Source organism: Cryptomeria japonica, chromosome 7 (assembly GCF_030272615.1).
Source record: "Cryptomeria japonica chromosome 7, Sugi_1.0, whole genome shotgun sequence".
NCBI lineage: Eukaryota > Viridiplantae > Streptophyta > Pinopsida > Cupressales > Cupressaceae > Cryptomeria > Cryptomeria japonica.
Window position 1 is genome coordinate 688,053,214 of NC_081411.1, and position 16,095 is coordinate 688,069,308.

A 16,095-nucleotide genomic window follows, 5' to 3' on the forward strand; every position below is an offset into this window, starting at 1 on the left:
GAAGATGGAGTAGTAGTCCGAAACAAAGCTAGATTGGTATGCAAAGGTTATGCATAGGAAGGACGAGACTATGGTGAGACATTTGCACCAGTTGCTAGACTGGAAGGTGTCGGGACTCTACTTTATTTTGCAGCACATAAGGGATTCAAAGCATATCAGATGGATGTGAAGTCACCATTTCTAAATGGAATACTGGAAGAAGAAGTATACATTGAGCAGCCAGATGGTTATGCTTTGACTGATGCAAAAGATATGGTATGTAAATTGCACAAGGCACTATATGGTTTGAAGCAAGCACCGAGAGCATGGTATGAAAGGATACAATCACACCTGATGAAGATAGGTTTTCAGAGAACCAGTGAAGACAACAACATATATCTCAAATTTGAAGGAGATAAGATACTGGTTAGTGAAGTGTTTATAGATGATGTCATATTTGGAGGCAATTATGACATGAGTAATGACTTTGCAAATGAGATGAAAAGTGAGTTTGAAATGTCTCTAGTGGGAGAGATAAAAAAATTCTTAGGCTTGCAAATTCAGCAGATGAAGAGGTATTTTTATCACACAGTCTAAAAATGTGAAAGAGGTATTGAAGACATTTGGAATGAGTGACTGTAAACCAATTGGGACACTAAAGGTTACAGGTTGTAAATTGTCTAAGGAAGATGAAGCCACATTTATTGATGAAAAGGGGTACAAGTCAATGATAGGGAAATTGCACTATGTTCTTCATAGTAGACCGGATATAGCTCATATAGTAGGTCTAGTTGCCAGATTTCAAAAGAATCCAAAAGAGACACACTTGATAGCAACCAAAAGAATATTCAGATATTTGAAAGGTACTATTGACTATGGTTTATGGTATCCATATGCAGGTAACTTTGATTTGAAGGTTTATACAGATGCAGATTGGGCAGGTAATGTTGATGATAGGAAGAGCAAAACCGGTGGTGCATTCTTTCTTGGTGGAAGACTTGTATCTTGGAGTAGCAAGAAGCAGAGTTGTATATCTAAATCTACTGTTGAAGCTCTGTATGTTGCAGTGTATATGAACTATACCCAGGCTATCTGGATGAAACACATTCTGGAAGGATTCAAGCTGAAGTTTACAGAACCGGTAAATATTTTATGCGACAACACCAGTGTAATAAATATTTCAAAGAACTCGGTGTTGCATGCTAGAACCAAGCATATTGAATTGAAGTATCATTTCTTGAGAGAAAAAGTGCAGAGTAAAGATGTGTTATTGGAGCATGTTTCTACCAAGGAGTAGCTTGCAAATATCTTTACTAAACCTCTGCCTAAGACTACTTTTGAGTATCTTAGAGGTCAGCTAGGGGTTGTGCCCCTACATGAGGTGAATTGAGCATGAGGTAGATTACATCAGTGCCGGAGCTAATTGCGGAATTTTTGCAGAATTTTATAGCAGGATTGGTGTAGAGTGGAAGTTATTCCACAGGGGGAGCATCAAGTTGCAGGTTGATGATGTTGAACAATGAAGTTTGACATTGCATGTTTTACTTTCAATTTGGCATTGTTGTCAAAGGGGGAGAAGAACTATAAGACTACGAGGAGAATTATATGATTGTGAGAAGATCTATAGTCAATTACCAGTTGAAGTCATGGAGACTCAGTTGAAGGAGAATACATGGTAAAATGTAAATCAGGATTCATATACACATCATCACAATCAAGGGTATTGATACTTGTATTGCCATCAATGCCAAAGGGGGAGATTGTTGGCATTTGCATGAAGATTGCGTTAATGAAATGTTATGTTGTCATTGATGTCAATTAACCGGTAATGATGTTGTAATAATGTTGTTTTGCAACCGGTAGGAAGAGATAGTAAAGGGAACTACAACCAATAGGTGAGTTTGTGGAGGAAACCGGTATTACTTATGAAATGGAGAGATCAACCGGTAACCTACCTATAGATGAGATCAAACCCTAATCGATGGAGCTTGGTGAATTGGTTGTAGCAGTTTATGATCAAATGATGAACGGTAAAGATTATGACACGTATACATATTGTATGAAGAGAGTTTTAAATGATTTATGGTGCTTAGAGATAACAATTTTTATCTTGGGAATGAGCAAGTTCATTGCATGTAATGGAAGCCACGTGATGAGTTAAAGAGTTTGATGAAATGGTGATCAAGGAGTGGTCAAGGTTATCTTGAATGATGTGCAGTGATTGCTATGTAATTTTCTATGTAATCCAATGGTCATACTTGAACCGATTTGTTTGTAATCTCTATGAGATAATTAGGTTTGTGACGTGTTACCGACCTATTGATTTGTTTATAAGGTCGATGAGTTATTTTGTTGTACAATTGGCAATTTGTAGTTGAGAGTAAGAGAGAGTGGTTGCCAAACCTGATAATGTATCTGCAGTATGTGTAAAGGAAGATAGGAGCATGAAAAGGATTTGAACAAGCAAGTGTAGTGTTATTCAAACAGATCAACAAACCCCTGTTGTTCTCTAACAATTATAGCAGTCAAATCCCCTAACCGGGTAAGCTCTAACAAGCTTAGTGTTATCTAAATCCTCTAACTAGGTGGCCCATTAGCTTGGATTTCAAATCCTCTATTAACATTGCTCCTAATAGGGTATTGCTTCTAATAGGGCATTATAGTCAATCCCTTAACCAGGTGGTCCCTAACAAGATTTGTTCTTAACAGGACTTTTGTAAAAGCTTTAACAGGCTTGGCTCCTAACAGGGCGAACTTCAGAATAGTTCAGAATACTTGTGGGTATTCATCCCCACCGTGCTTTTTCCCATTTGGGTTTCCACGTCAAAAATATTGTTTCAAGTGGTGAATGCTTTTGTGGTTATGTTGACTAAGGTTAAACTGCTTAACTACTAGATCCACTTTGATAAGATATGATAACCGACAACAATCTAAAATATGTTTTAACTACTGTCTGTAAAGTATTTGAATTATTTAGTTAAAAGGTTTTGAGAGTTTCAAAGTTGTTTTAATGTTAGTATGTTATAATAGTCAACCGGTTTACTTGTCAGTAATATTGCATTTGACAGTTCAGTGTTTAAACTAGTCAGTTTAGAGTTTGACTTAAGAGGTTGTTTTTGAGATTGGTGAAAGTCTAATCAGTTTTCTATCTATTGATTCAACCACCCCCCCTACCCCCCACTCTCAGTAGTTGACTGAATCCTTATTCAGTCATCATACCATCATAGGTGTCAAGTCACCTAACTAGGCTTAAAAGCCTATGTGGAAGTCTAGGTGGAATATGAAGTACATTAACAATGCTATATGCCAAATTCATACAGTTTTTAGTAATAAGAATCAATTACATCAAACCTTAAGTCATACACTTCATATACATTTTGATAGTTAAACATATCGCTACACCCTTAGTGTAAGATCTTAGGTAACATAGCTACAAATAATTTATAAATGGCTAATTTATATTTCTAGAAATTTTTATTTATTTCATTACTAATCCCCTAAGAAGATAACAAAATCATAAAATATAGAGATTTTCTAAAAGATGCTAATGATTCTTCTAAATAATAACTATTTATTTTTCCTTCTAAATTGGATCATAAAAGAAATAGTTTAACAATAAAAGAAATCATGTTTATTTGCCCTTCTCTTATTTTATTTTTAAGCTATAATAGTTTCCATAAGAAAATGTGTTCCCTCCAAGCTCTCAAAGTTGTTGGTGATGGTAAAAATCAAATTATGTATGGGTTTGTTTGGGCCAGCCTTAAACCACGCACACTAAGCAACAAACTAAGCCTAGAGGATGTTAGTCAATTTTGAGTGTTAACACTTTTAAGCCTAGAAATTTATTCTTAATGACAACATACATTAAGCAACATATTAAGTCTAAGTATTTAACACTTTTAAGCCTAAAAGTATAAGCTTAGTGTGTATTATTTAATTCGTTCTATTTGTAAGACGTTTAATTTATTTGTTAAAAAAAAAATTTAATTAAATTTTAAGTGTTAAAGGGAAACAGGCAGCTATAAAATAGTCATAGCTTTTGTAAATCTAAACCAAATCAAGAACTTGAATATGTTTCAGAAAGGTGGAAACAATAGAATCTAACTCAGAATGATTAAAATTGGTGATAAATTATGTAAGAGCAGTTTTTACTGCAAGCAGCCCTAACAATTTAGAACAACAATACGCAAAAAAAAAAAATCAAACTTATTGGCAATAAGTGATTCATGAAAGACAAAAATACTTTGTGTTGTCAGATGAAAAGGATTTCAACCCTAAACCTTCCGCACAAAACAATATAACTATAATTATTAGGATGAAAAGATGCAACTAGTTTTGCCAAGCACAACCAAGATTTGTAATTTTCAATTTACCCTCATGTTCTGCAGAAATTATGATGTTTTTGGAGCTAGATTACCTCCATCCATAACCATTATACCAAATACTTTTGAATTTTGACAAGATGTTATCAAATAATACTACAATGTACTAGCTGGAAAATTTATTTCCATATGCATATATATTTAAAAGAGATGAACCAAAATGGGTTTCCTATAGTTGATGCTTCAATCTTTTCTCTATAAGTAAACATTAGATAAATAAATATAAAGTTTTTAGAGCTTTAAGATTCTTGAGCTTGAGGCAAGATTTTTATGGCCTTATCAAAGGAAGGAAGGGTTATGAATTAAATTATGTTTTCAGATTTGAGTGCAAGAAAAGTTTAACTATGAGAAATTGTTTTCAGAGATGTGAACCGATTCTATCATCTAAACATAATATCGATCATATGGGGCTACTGGACGGTCGCAGTTATTCTGACTTCAAAACAGACTTTTCGTACAGACATGTTAGTCAATCACAATCATTTATTGCAAAATCGACGGCGTAGAATGCGCGAATCCGTTGTTTCAGAACCAGAATAGACGCGTCCTTACTGGAGATAATTTGTGCTACATTAATATGCACTATTACAGACTTCCAGTAATAATGAAGGGAAATGCATAAAGCACATCAAGAGATTAAATTTCCAGACATTATAGTTACAAGTAACCTGAAGCATGAAAGGGGTTTTGATAAAGACATAACATTGACTATTCCATGCTAGGCATTTATATTGGAAAATGGCTTGTCAAGAATTTTATAAGATTAAACTGGACACGTTAACTGCAACATTAACTAGTCAAAGAGATACTAAAGTATCCCATAGTTCGCGCTCCATCTGATAACAATCAGATTACCTCAAACAATGACTCTATTTGTGAAATATTACAAAATCTTTCTTCGAATAAAGTGGGCGTTTTTTGGAAAGCATTGCAGTCTTTCAAAGAATTAAGTATTAAATAACAACCATAGATTTCAATTTGGGACATACAGTTAAAGCATATGCAACTATATTTGTAGTGTAAGCAGACCTTCAAATTTGGCACTGGCATCTCAATTACCCAAGCCGATTTGGTAAGGCGTCGAGTAATATTATAAGGAAAAGGGTGTGATTTTGAATTGACTAGCTCTTAAACAAGTCAAAGGGAGAAAATAGCTAGCGATCAATTAAAGAGAAGCAAAATGGCTGCTGACATTAAATTAAAAGAATAATTTATCAGAAGGCATTGTATTCTTTAGACTTTTTTTTTTATCAGTAAAGGCAGAGCCAGATTTATATTAATTAGTTTAAATACATAGGTTTGTCACTGAGTTCCAAGACATTCAAAAAAACCCCTGCTCTTAGAAAGCACAGAGATCCCACCAAAACTTGAAAACCTTTAAGCTTATGGTTTAGCCATTTTTCTAAACCATCAAAGGTTTAATAGTCTAGGAAAAGCAAACACACTATTAACGATAATGTCTGATTTCCGGCTACCTAGATACAGAGTTTTTGAACATAAAATTAAAACCTAATAAAAATATACATGCATAATTGCATATCCAGTAATCAAAAAGAGGTATCCGCACAAATCCTAGCTTGAGGAGGGAATGTCGAGTTTTTGTTGCAGCTGCTTCCTAGGATGGCCTCGGCCTCTGCTTGCTGAAGAGCCTTGGCCACGACCCATGCTCCCTCGACCTCTACTCGAGCCACCTCTACAGCTCTATTCTGGTTTTGGCTCTGCTTCTGCAGCATCCAAAGGTAGGAATCCATTCAGCCTTGCAAATTGGAACAGAATCTCCTCTTTCCCTTGAGCCTCTGGGTCTTCACCTAAGAAATGCCATTTGAGGTAGCTTAGCCCTACACTAGCAAACGCTCTATGCTTATTCAATTCTTTACCCTTCAGGTCTAGTGGGAATGGGTAGTAATTGATAAGTTCTCCGTGGGCATTAAAGAGGATTCGGTCGCTTGGTCTGGGCGCACCAGAGTCATGGAGGGCCTTGTTCAATAATTCTTGGAGTTCTTGAAGAATTTCCACTGGGAAAAGTTCCCTGGTAAGATTCCAAACCATTTGCTTGGGTAGCTTCTGGTCCAGCAAAGACGCCACGAATCTGGATGAGATGCTGGTGTTATCTCTTGGGTATTCATCTCTGCTCAAATGTGTGCTACCCAGAATCAATTTGATAGCTAGAAGAACTGGAGGGTCCAAATGGATAAGGAGACATTTGAGTCTCAAATCTGATATCTTCCTGAAAGAAACCTGGTGAGTAGAGGCATTAGTGATATGGGGGTTTCTGCACCGAAGCAAGAGACAAGCCTAGGATACACACTCATAATGAAACCGAACGGGGGCTCAGAAGACATGGTAGCTGAGAACAAGGGCATGCAAGAAGAGAAACCAGAGATGAAACCAGAGGATGCCGAAAGAAAATAATGAAGCAAGAATAGGATGCTTCTACAGGAAGGCGGGTGCATGACTCGATAAGCAATAATGGAAATTAGAGAGCAATAAAGGCTCGTGCGAAGGTGGCAGAGATTAAATGCCCAAATCAAGCCAAATCTACTTGAGTGCGGAGGGAAAGATTATCCTGCGGATAGCTCATGAAAAGGACTAAGCGGTGATGCTCACCAACTGGAGCTTAGTGGGTCCCTTTTTTATGTAGCCGGTTTGTCTACTAGTCTAAACCAGACCCACCTTGCGTCCCGAGGTTAACTGAATGGTTTATTTGAAAAGAAAATGACCATTGGAGTCAACCACCAAAAGGAGGGTGGGAAAGGAATATTTAAATTTGATTTTTGCAGTCCGCCAATCTACTGGCAAGCCACATCTCAAACCTTATCTGATCAAGTCTTGTTAGCTTTCTCAATCTAGATTAACAATTGGTTAAAAGCCCTGAGACCACCACTGAACAAAAGTGCCTTGAGATGCAACTTTTGATAAGGCATCTGCCTCTTCATTTGCTTCTCTATAAATATGTTTTGCCTCGAAGTGTTCAAGACTGTTCAGGTTTTCTAGTATTCTTTCCAATAGAGCTTGAAGCCTCCAATTGGGGATTATCTTCTTCCTTATAGCATTAACTGCTATCTCTGAGTCTCCTTCCACTGAAACATTTTTGATGTCATGGTTGATGCAGTCTTTCAAGCCTAATAGTAGAGCGGTAAAATCTGCTATGTTATTGGTGTCTGGAGGGATTGGTTTTACCATTTTCCTGATGATTGCTCCTGTTTGATCTCTGATAACATAGCCTATTCCGAAGGGGCCAGGATTGCCTTTGGAAGCCCCATCAAAATTCAGTTTCACCCAATCTAGCTTCAGGGGGGACCAGATTGCATCTTTCCTTTTATTGGTTTTATGTCGAGAAAGTGAGGGGATAATGATTCCTTACCATTTTTGACTAATTTTCTTATCCCATGAAGAGAAAACTTTAGGTTGATTCAGAGAGAAGGTTGTTCTGCTATTGATTGAATCCACTATTGTCGATTCTATTGAATTTAGGATTGATTCCTGATTTCTAGATTTGCCTTCAAATAGCCTACAATTCCTTTCTTTCCATATTTCCCAAATTAAGCATGATGGAGCAATTTCCAAAATTTGGCTCAGCGAGCTCTCCTTTGTATACAGAGGCCAACTTTGGAATAGAGGCTTAATTTCATTCGGCAAGGCTAGGATCAGTTCCAATTTTGCACAAAGCCATCTCCAACATTTGGAGGCAAAGGGGCAATTCAAGAGGAGATGATCCACTAACTCCGATTGGGCTTTGCAAAGTATACATCTTGAAGGTCCTTCATAACCCATTCTTGTGAACTTGTCTGCAGTTAGAATTTTTTTTGGATTGCCAACCATACAAAGATGCCCGCTTTCAGTATGACTTTGGAGCTCCAAAACATATTCAGAGGGATGTTGTGGTTGTTGTGCTCTACAAGGCTGACCAGAATTTTGTATCCATCCTTTGAGTTATACTGTCCTGTTTTGGAAGGCTCCCAAATGAGAGAATCTTCCCCTCTTCTGGGGTTGATGTTTCTCGCCTCTAAGTGACCTAAGAGTTCTTCTAGATCCTCCCTTGGAATCGGCAGGCCCTCCATTGATTTCCACTTCCGGCTTTGTGGATTCGATATATCTACCATTTCTAGATAGTCTCTAACTCTGACTCCCCAATTATGTTTGAACTAGTTTTCTGTGGTAGGGGTATGAATTATATTTGCCAAGGGTGGATAACCACCCTAGGAGTCTTCCCAGAAAAGGCTTGCTGAACCATCATGAATATCCCAAGAGACCGAATTTGAGATCACGTATCTACAAGAGATGATGAAGTTCCATATTCTTGATCCTTTAGGGAATGTCCATGTTCTGAAGATGTTAAGATGATTCTAATCTAAGATATACTTTGTTGCTAGCATTCTGACCCAAGAGGCATTTGGGTTTTTGATAAATTTCCATACTAGTTTAGCCCCCAAGGCTATATTTTGTAATTTAAAATCCTTGATGCCTAAGCCACCCATTGGTTTGGGTTTCATAATTTTTTCCCAGGCTATTAGCATGAACTTATGCTTCTCTTCAGTGTTTTTCCAAAAGAAATCTCTCATCTTCTTGATAATGTAGGTATTGGCACTAGATTTTAAGGATAAAATAGATAAAAGATAAGTTGGTAAAGCCGAGATCACTGCTTGAATCATGACTAATGTTCTCGCCCAAGACAACCATTTGCCCTTCCACAAATTTGCACTTCTTTCAACTTTGATTTTTAGTGGATCCCAGAGTTTGGAGTTCCTCAAATCTCTGTCTATTGGAATGCCCAAATAAGTACATGGAAGGCTTCCTTCTTTGCAATTTAAAATTCTAAGAATTCTGGTCTGAAGTGAAATTGATGTTGTGAAGAAGAAAAGTTTAGTTTTGTCCTTGTTTCTTAATTGGCCTGAAGCCCTACCATACATCTCTAGAATTTGATTTAGGTGATTGGCTTCTTTAACATTTGTTGTCCCCAATATGAGATTGTCATCAACAAACTGCTGATGGGTAGTTACAAAGTCTTTAGTTATTTTGACTACCTCTAACTTTTGATTGACATGACTAGCTTTGATGGCTCTTCCTAGAGCCTCCCCCATTATTATGTACAAAAAGGGAGAGAGGGGGTCCCCTTACCTAATGCCCCTTGAGGAAGAGAAAAAACACGCTAGTTTTCCATTAACCAGTATTGAAAATTTGGGCGTTGAGATGCACTCAAATACCCAATTTATCCATTGCTTATCAAAGCCAAAGGCTTGCATGATTTTACAAAGGAAACGTCAATCTATACTATCATAAGTTTTTGTGATGTCTAGCTTTATTATCATACCTGGCCTATTTGTGCTTTGGAGGGTATGGATTTCTTCTTGTGCTACAATCACTCTATCAAGAATTGATTGAACCGGTACAAACCTTGTCTGTTCTTCTGAAATGATGGTGTTCATGAGAGGCTTCATTCTGTTAGTCATGACTTTTGAGAGAATTTTGTAGACTGTGTTGCATAGAGAAATAGGCCTGTAATCTCCAAGGTTTTATGCTTTCTCCTTCTTTGGAATGAGTGCTATCAAAGTATTATTTACCTCTTTGAGTATTTTCCCTGACCTTCTTGAGCACTCTAAGGCTTATGAGAGTTCCTGTCCTAAGATATGCCAGCATTTCTTATAGAAATCTGCAGGGAAGCCATCCGGCCTTGGTGCCTTACCAGAGGGAAGCTGGTTTAGAGCTTGGAGATCTTCTTCCATTTTTATTTTCCCATTTAAAATCTGATTATGTTCCTTTGATATAATCTTGGGGATCTCGGACAGCAGCTTCTTTTGATCCTGAAGATGGGATCCTTTAGTGTTATTTAGGAGATTGAAGTAGTAGGAGATAATCTCCTCTTTTATAACCTCCGGGTCCTCTAAAGTTTGGTTGTTTCTAATTTGTAGTTTAGATATCCAATTCTTGCTTCTTCTGATTTTTGTTACATTATGAAAAAACTTAGTGTTTTTGTCCCCCATTCTGAGCCAATTCTCTCTTGATTTTTGCTTCCAAAAGATTTCTTCTTTAGAGAGGATATCCTCGTACTCCAGTAGGAGGGATCTTTCCTGCTGAAAAGATTCTTGATCCATGCCCGCCTTGATAATCCTGTCATTTAGGGCTGCTAATTTCTCTTCTATGAGTCTTTTTGATGAGAAGATGTTTTTGAAGTGCTGGGAGTTCCATTGAAGCAATTTTTGTTTGACTAGTTTTAGCTTTGCAATGAAACAGAAGAGTTTTGAACCCTCAAAGGATTCTTCCTTCCACCATTTTTCTATCATTATAAGAAAATTTGGCTCTTTCATCCACATATTTTCAGACCTGAAGGGGGTCTTGGTTGATCCCTGAGTGCCTTGTAAAGAGAGCAAAATGGGATAGTGGTCCGAGCCTGAGCAAGAGAGAACATTGCAGTGTGGGGTGAACGGAAAAAGAGGAAGATCCCCTTGCCAGAAAAATCTGTCTATTTTTTCTGCTATATTGTTGAAGCCTTTTCTTCTATTAGTCCATGTGTAGGTGTCTCTTGAATCTACTTCCAAGAGGCCATTCCTCTCAATCCAACCATTAAAATCCTATTCTTTAGACTTAATTGACATACATTCAAGCAAAAAAAACTATTCCTACTACAACCAATTTGAGTTTCTTTCTAATAGAGAAATTTTGTCACTAAATTTAATTCCTTTTGGAGTACTTACTTGGAGCAGCTCTGATTATGGCCTGCTGAGCTATTGTTCTCTTGAAACTTCCAAACAAACAAATGGCAGGTGTATAACTGAATTCCAGTACCTTTGCCAGCGTTCCCTATCTATGGTGAAAACTTGCACACGCTGGTTCGATTTATGAAAATAAAATCTCTAGATCAACGACCCCTTTGTGACCCTCAAACCTATCAATATGCTCTCCAAGGATATGGCGAAAGAAGTGCCTATATATCTCCCTCAGATATCAACATGTTTGTTCTTCTTCATTTCTCCTTCTTCCTAGGCGTGTTCAAGATCTTCCCCAATGTCAAAGTAGAAATAAAATCATCACTTCCATGTGGAATTGTGTCCCCTCAATTGACAATAATTTCCTTCTTAAATAGAGGAAAAATCCATCAAATAAGAATGGTGTGATATTTCTCATCACACACACACACACACACACACACACACACACACACACACACACACAGATATATATATATACTTTTTCTTTCCATCTCTCTATATCCTCCTCTCCAAATCTATACATAATGTCCTCTCTCTCTCACAAACACACACACATCTTATTTCTCTCTCCCTATTCCTCACTCACTCACAGACACTCCATATTTCTTTTTGGCTATCTTTATCTCTATCTCTCTCTCCCCCCTCCGCCCTCTCTCTATATATATAGCATCGTAAATAGTACACCCTAATTGGGTGGTACAATTCCATGCATAGGTTAGCACTCACCTTAGTGTATTTGCATCTTGCATTTAAAAAAAAAATCTTTTAAGGATTTAATTAATTAATTTAATTGGATCTAAAATCTTCTTTCATCCTTCTACACTTCATAAATTGGGCTCTTTTACATTAAGTGTGCCCCTTTTATTTTATTCTCTCAATAAATCATTTCATCAAATACCCTAATTATGTCCTATTTCGACCTTCAAGGCCTGATTTCACCTATCTAGACATCTCAAATTCCCACATACTCTTGGAATTTGCTCTAAAATCACAATATCTTGTTTCCTCGAAAATTTGGCGAAAAGTTGGTCGGACCGTGTGTTCAAACCAAGTAGGTACCTACTTGGTCCTAACTTTTTCTCCCCAAATTTTGGGAGCATGTTTTGACACTATTGTAATATTCAAATCCAAGAGATTGATAGAAAATATTATTTCTAAGTCAGCCTATAACTCAAAACAAAGTTAGGGTCTCATACATTTAAAGCCTTTTATTTCCTCATTTGAAGGATCTAAGATCTAGCGATTGAAGGAGCCTCTTATGAAGTGAAAGTGCAGGTTTTATGGAGTCTACAACAAAAAAAACAAGTATTCACCAAGTCTACATCAAGAATTTTCAACATCCCTTAGGAGCTTTGAAGATATTGAAGAATAATAGGAGATCACCGACTAATAATTGGTTTGTGTCTCTCCCTTAGGGTTTGGTATGGTTTCATGTTGTTTTCATGTCTTTATATGAGCTTCATTTTCAGATTTACATTCATTTTTTAGATCTCTAGTTCATTTGTGATTTGAATCATTTGCATTTACATTTACAAGCATTTAGGGTTTCCTCTCCAAAGCGTAGGGTAGAACTCTAGATTCTTTATTTCTCTCATTTAGGATCTTGCATACACACAAGATTCTTGCACAAATATTTTTAGTACATTATCGGCTATTTGTGGAGGTGGAAACCACAAAAATAAGGGGTTTAACTAAGGCAAAACACTATATAGCCACCTAGACATCCTTTTCCAAGTTGCAGGTGCAGATATATAAATCCAATGAATGCATGAATTTCAATGTTGACGGAAGACACAAAGACAACATCAGTGCCAGAATTTGATCTCAAATCATAAAGATGGGAGTGTGGTGCCCTGAGATAGGACCAGGGCGTGGCACCCTAGGATAGGACTAGGGCATGGCATCCTGGTCCCCATGGTTTTGCAGTTTTTTGTGCCAGATCTGCATCTCAGACTCTTAGGACCTCAGATTCAGAAATCCAGCCTTCTGTTAGCACAAGGGCCAAGGCACCCAATGCCCTGGTCCTACCCATTCTGCATTAGATTTCAGTAGCAAGTGCACCTCTGAGCCTCTTTTGAGTCCTGCTTCTATATCTCAGTTCCAGTTTGCACATAATCTACATTTTTCAGTTTAAGTGTGCTTCGTTTCTCATCTCCAAGCTTAGTTGATTGTTGCATCATACTTTACATATCTACTCCTCATTTACAGCAAAGGAATAGAAACCCTAAGAGATATTCCTTGACTCTCTCTTCCCTACAAGAAGTAGTCAAAGTGAGATATATCCCTAGGTTCTTTCATAGTCCATTGTGTGTACATGAGAGTGGGATTTGGTCTTAGTCACTTGATTCCATTTTTGTGCTCCACATTTTGATGAACCCGACGTGAATTGAATCTTCTTTAACTTTACTTTTCTTAGTTAGATCTATTTATTGCATCTTTTCTTTTCATTAAAAAGCATAAAAAATAAAAAATAAAAAGAGTTCATTCGTTGTATGCATTGTGTGTTTTAATTTGTGTTCTCCATTTCAAAAATGTCGGATCTTTACTTGCAATACTTTTAGTCCTTTAATAATACATTTTCTTATGATGATTATGAGTTTAGTAAGGAAGAACTAGATGAGGCTCTTGATGAGTTTCTATACCTTCAACCTTCTAAACCTACATTTTGCCAAAAGCTAATCAACCTTGTTACTATGCCATTTCGTAGTGATGAGAAAGATAAGTTGAATGGATCTTCTCATGACTATCAACGTGTCCTCTAAATCTAGTAACATGGTGGTTTATAACAATCCCCTTTATGAGGACCTATCTCCTTTTGAATCTAAAGATAAACCATTTAATAGATATGAGCATGCTATGTTGGATGATGCTCTTGATGATTTTATGTCTTTAAAAACCTCTTCAAACAAAGATAACACATCTAAAAGATTGATTAACATGATAAATGTGAATGAACATAGCAAACCTCTTTTTGTGGTTCAAGGTGATTTCCCTTCTTCAACATCCTCACCTCTTAACAAGCCTCTCTTTATGGTTCAAGGTGGTTATGGTAATGATCCTTTTTGTACTCCTATAAAACCCATTAGCACTATGGAAGGAGGATATCCCACTAAGAGTTCTTATGAATATGCTAAACAAATAACTAGAGAGACTTATCATTCTGTTGCTCATACCTATAACACAAGAAATAATAGGCAACCTAATCGCCATCTAGTTATCCCAACTTCACTTCCTAATCCTCAACCCATTCCTCTTCAAGCGCCTCACATTTCACAAGCTCTTTGTAAGGAGTACAATCTCATTGAACAATTCAAGGCCACTCCAAGATCTCCCTCTAGGATTTGATTCAAACCTCTTCAACATATCATGGAATGTTACAATATGCCTTAAAAAATTTGAATTTCCCACCAGTTGTGACATCCAATAATATGGCTTCTTTGATTGAATCCATGACAACACCTAAAGATCAAATTGTGTTCACCCAAGATGAGTTACCTCCTCATGAAGTTCAATACCAATATGATCCTCTCATGATTGTTGTTCTTATCAATGAAAATACCATAAGGAGAACCCTTGTGGATAATGGTTCTGGCCTTAATGTTTGTAGTGTTAACTTCTTACATAAGATCAACATGGACACTTCTCTCATCAAACATGATTCCCTTACTATCTGTGGCTTGATAATATGGCTAGGTCTTCATTAGGTATCATAACCTTTCCTGTTAAGGTAGGACCACTTACTCTATCCTCACCTATTCATGTCAAGTCTGATAATTTGACCAACAATTTGTCATTAGGTAGACCTTGGATACATAACATGCAAACTGTCCCTTCTACTTTGCACAGGCAAGTCAAGTTTATTTATGAAAACAAGATGTATACCTTGCTCACTGATACCACTCTCCAAGCTTGTTTTCAAACATCTGCTTCTAAGTCTTCCTCTACTAATTCCTCTCCAATTGTGTATGAAGTGTCTTCTATCATTCCTTCTCCTTCTAGCACAACTTTTTCTTCTAATACTCTTATTCCTCATAGTGATCCTGAAGTTCCTAAAAAGGATTCTTCTCAATGTAAATCTCCTCATGAAGATGTATTTTCCCTTGAGAAAGTTCTCCTAAAAGATGATTGGGGGTCCTTGTACTTTAACCTTACCTTTTTTAGGGGAATATAGAATCCCTTCGACAGAATCTAAGGTTGAAAAGAAGAAAGCCAAAGAGGAACCTAAAAAGAAACCCACTTTGTCTAAACCATTAAGTAACAATGTTGTGACTGCTTCCAATTCTAAACCTCCACCTATTTCTACTACAACTGATTTTGATATTCAAACTCATGAAAATCCCCATTCCCTTACTAAAATGGCTAACCTTTATGGTCCTGGTTTCCATATCTTAGCTAAGAGTGGATATAATGGCAATGGTTGTGGTTCTCAAGAACAAGGGATCAAAGTTCCTATAGAAAGTAACTATCATGAGACATCTTTTGGACTTGGATACAATCCCCTCAAACCCACCAAAGCCTCCAAGAGACCATCTATTAGTGTTAATGTCATTTCCTTCTCCTCTAAACCCCTTTCATTAAAGCATCCTGAGTACATTAGTTTAGACTCAAGTGTCTTCACTTTGGATGTCTTTTCTACTGATGATTCCTTAGATGAGTTCTTAAGAGATTATGATGATCTCCCTTGTTACCATCATATAGTGGATTTACCTATTGTTTGAATGTGGAAGCATACTTCAAGGAAGATGCCAAATTAGCTAAAGATAATGATGCGATGATTAAGAAGTTCCCTCTATTAAAGAATACCCCTCAACAAAGTAATCTCCTTATAAATGACACCATTGCCATAAAGATGGATCCTTGTAATGAAGATAATATTATAAAGATAGGGAAGTTCCTAACTGATGAAGAACAAAACGAATATTTTGATTTACTACATGAATTCCCTGAAATCTTTGCTTGGATATAGTCTGGCATGCCTAGCATTGATCCTAAGATTGTCACTCATAATATTATCCTAATTCCTGATG

General features: G+C 36.9%; 1 protein-coding gene across 1 annotated transcript; it reads right to left on the minus strand.

The window, feature by feature from the left end:
- Positions 1 to 7,223: 7,223 nt before the first annotated feature.
- LOC131856954 (uncharacterized) lies at positions 7,224 to 8,464 on the minus strand. The gene is made up of 3 exons (XM_059208921.1): positions 8,270 to 8,464; positions 8,086 to 8,149; positions 7,224 to 7,609 (listed from the first exon to the last, which is right to left on the minus strand). The coding sequence occupies exons 1-3, from the start codon at positions 8,462 to 8,464 to the stop codon at positions 7,224 to 7,226; spliced, it is 645 nt and encodes a 214-aa protein (XP_059064904.1).
- Between the last annotated feature and the right edge of the window lie 7,631 nt (positions 8,465 to 16,095).